The following is a 2,265-nucleotide window of genomic DNA, read 5'->3' on the forward strand; positions in this document are numbered from 1 at the left end:
TCCCGCACAACACTATGGTTCCCCTGCGCCCAACGCTTTGCGGCTGCTTGATCATCCCCTAGAGCCGGATCCACGACATCACCGTGCGGGAGGACTTCCTAATGCTTCAAGACTAGAGTACGAACGAATGAGATGGGAAGAACAAATTCGAGCCGCCCACCAACCTGACCTCTGCCCGTCATGGTGCGTCACCGGCATCCCCGGATTGACCAGACCTCTGACTCCAATGCCCATCCAGCATCCGGGTTTCCCTGAGGGTGCCGAGCACGGGATGGGACACCCACTCATGCATCCGATGGCACCCGTCTTCCGCGGTGACGGATGGTATCAAGCTCTCCCTCAAGACTACCCAGATCCATCTGCCTTTGGACCTCAGCCGCCGTTTATCTCAGCCGCTTATCCTCCCCCCAACGCCGCTCCCCATTCGGTGCCATACCGACAACAGAGACGGATGGAACCACCGACTGGGGCAACGCTCCTGCGACGAGACGTCTATCCGGTTCCGGTTGGTCACCCATACGCGCGCGAATATGCTGTTCGCAGGGAAAGACAGAGGCAGCCTACGCCTGGGCCTTCCACTAGGCCTTCAAACCATTCCCCTCTGCCAATGCCCTCAATCCTCACTTTCCCGGCGGAGCAGTGGACGACACCGAATGCTGAAGACGCTTCTCTGCCGCCCGGTTCCGCGGTGACACCGCACACCGAGGTCGGAAGTCCGGTACAGTCGATCTCCACAAGTTCGCGGCGGCAGACAGCGCAGCGAACCTCCGTCCCTCCGCAAGGTGGCCGTACGCCTGCTTCGCGCGTTTCCGAGTCCTACGATCCGGGCTTTCCGCAGTCGGGTTCGAGAACCGCAGGTCGGTGCGTCGACGCGAGCGAGGCCGAGCCGACCCCAAACCCGTATCCGCCGGGAGGACAGCTGCTCGATTTCGGGCCGCCCGCCAGACATCGAGGTCAAACTCTCCAACCAGCCGCCCAGAGACAGAGACGCAGGCGCAAAACGGCGCAGCGCTCGGTCGACCTGGGATCTGCGCCTCCGAACGAACCCTCCTCGTCTACCCGGGCCGCTCAGCCATGCCCCTCCACCTCACGCACGCATCAGGCGGTGGCCTCGTCCTCCACTGCGGCAGGCTACGGTCAGGACGCCTCAGCAGCATGGCCGACGGAATCACCCCCCGAGCGTGGCGCCGCCGAATTGCCCTCACAGTCCTCCTCCACTGCTCCACCCGCCGCCGCGCCTCTCCAAGCCCAACGCACAGCTCCCTCGTACCTCCTGCCAGAGCCTGAGCCATGGTGGCAACAGGTGTTCCCGTCGCTAGATGTTGTCGACCACGACTGGGTATACTCAACGCTTCTCCACAAGCAGTGCTTCCTGATCGAGACCTGCTTTACGTGCCCCGGCGGCATAGCCGATGGGCCCAACGGAGCGTGGGCTGCGCTCCTTCTAAATCCGCCGCCGCGGCCCCCCGCCGCGCCCCCCGCCCGCTCAAGTGCTCGCGCCGTTTCGGGCCACCCCGGTGCAGCTGCACACGACGCGAGACCCATCGCTGGCCCCAGCACCGCCCCAGACCCCATCGGTTCCGCCTCCGCCGGCGCAGGCAGCGCTGCCTACGACGACGCTACCGCCCACGGCGGCAGAGTGAACAAGGCGCGAACCAAGAAGCCCGGCGGAAAACCGTACGACAAGCGCAAGCAGGACGGTCCGGACGGCTGAGCGCGTGTCGTGCCATGGCCCCCGGCTATACGGGACGTCGTGGCAGGACCTCACTTCCCTCTGCTCGCCTTGCGCTGCATAGGGCTTCAAAAACCGTGCCTCCGCCTGGTGCGTGAGGTATACGGAGACTAGGTATGTCGTCTCTCCCGGGCTCGACGAGTGCGGGCACTCGTCAGAGTTAACGCATGTACCGGACCTCCTGTATGATGTCTGAAGTGTTCCCCCTTGTATCGCTAGCTCCTCATGTATCATTAGTTTGTCCGTGTAATGCATCGCGAACGCTTCCGAAGATCGCTGAGGCCTGATACTCGTGAACCGACTCGACCACGAAGCATACCATTCACAAGGCGAATACCGTTGTTCGCGCAGAATGGGCAGCCTGTCGTGGCAACACCAGCCTCGTCACCACGAAGATCGTCATGCAAGACTTCGGACGGCAACCACGCTGCACCCTTGTCTGCGTCGCCCTAGCTCGACAACAACCACGCCCTCCCCAGGGAGACAACGTACCACCGACGCACAACGCACGGGCGCACGCACGCATCCACAAG

At 63.3% G+C, this 2,265-nt stretch overlaps 1 protein-coding gene across 1 annotated transcript; it reads left to right on the forward strand.

The window, feature by feature from the left end:
* Positions 1 to 226: 226 nt before the first annotated feature.
* BXZ73DRAFT_79848 (uncharacterized protein) lies at positions 227 to 1,714 on the forward strand (the record flags this gene model as incomplete). The annotated part of the gene is made up of 1 exon (XM_048023173.1): positions 227 to 1,714. The coding sequence occupies one exon, from the start codon at positions 227 to 229 to the stop codon at positions 1,712 to 1,714; it is 1,488 nt and encodes a 495-aa protein (XP_047874849.1).
* Positions 1,715 to 2,265: the final 551 nt, after the last annotated feature.

Source organism: Epithele typhae (assembly GCF_022376455.1).
Source record: "Epithele typhae strain CBS 203.58 chromosome Unknown BXZ73scaffold_50, whole genome shotgun sequence".
NCBI lineage: Eukaryota > Fungi > Basidiomycota > Agaricomycetes > Polyporales > Epitheliaceae > Epithele > Epithele typhae.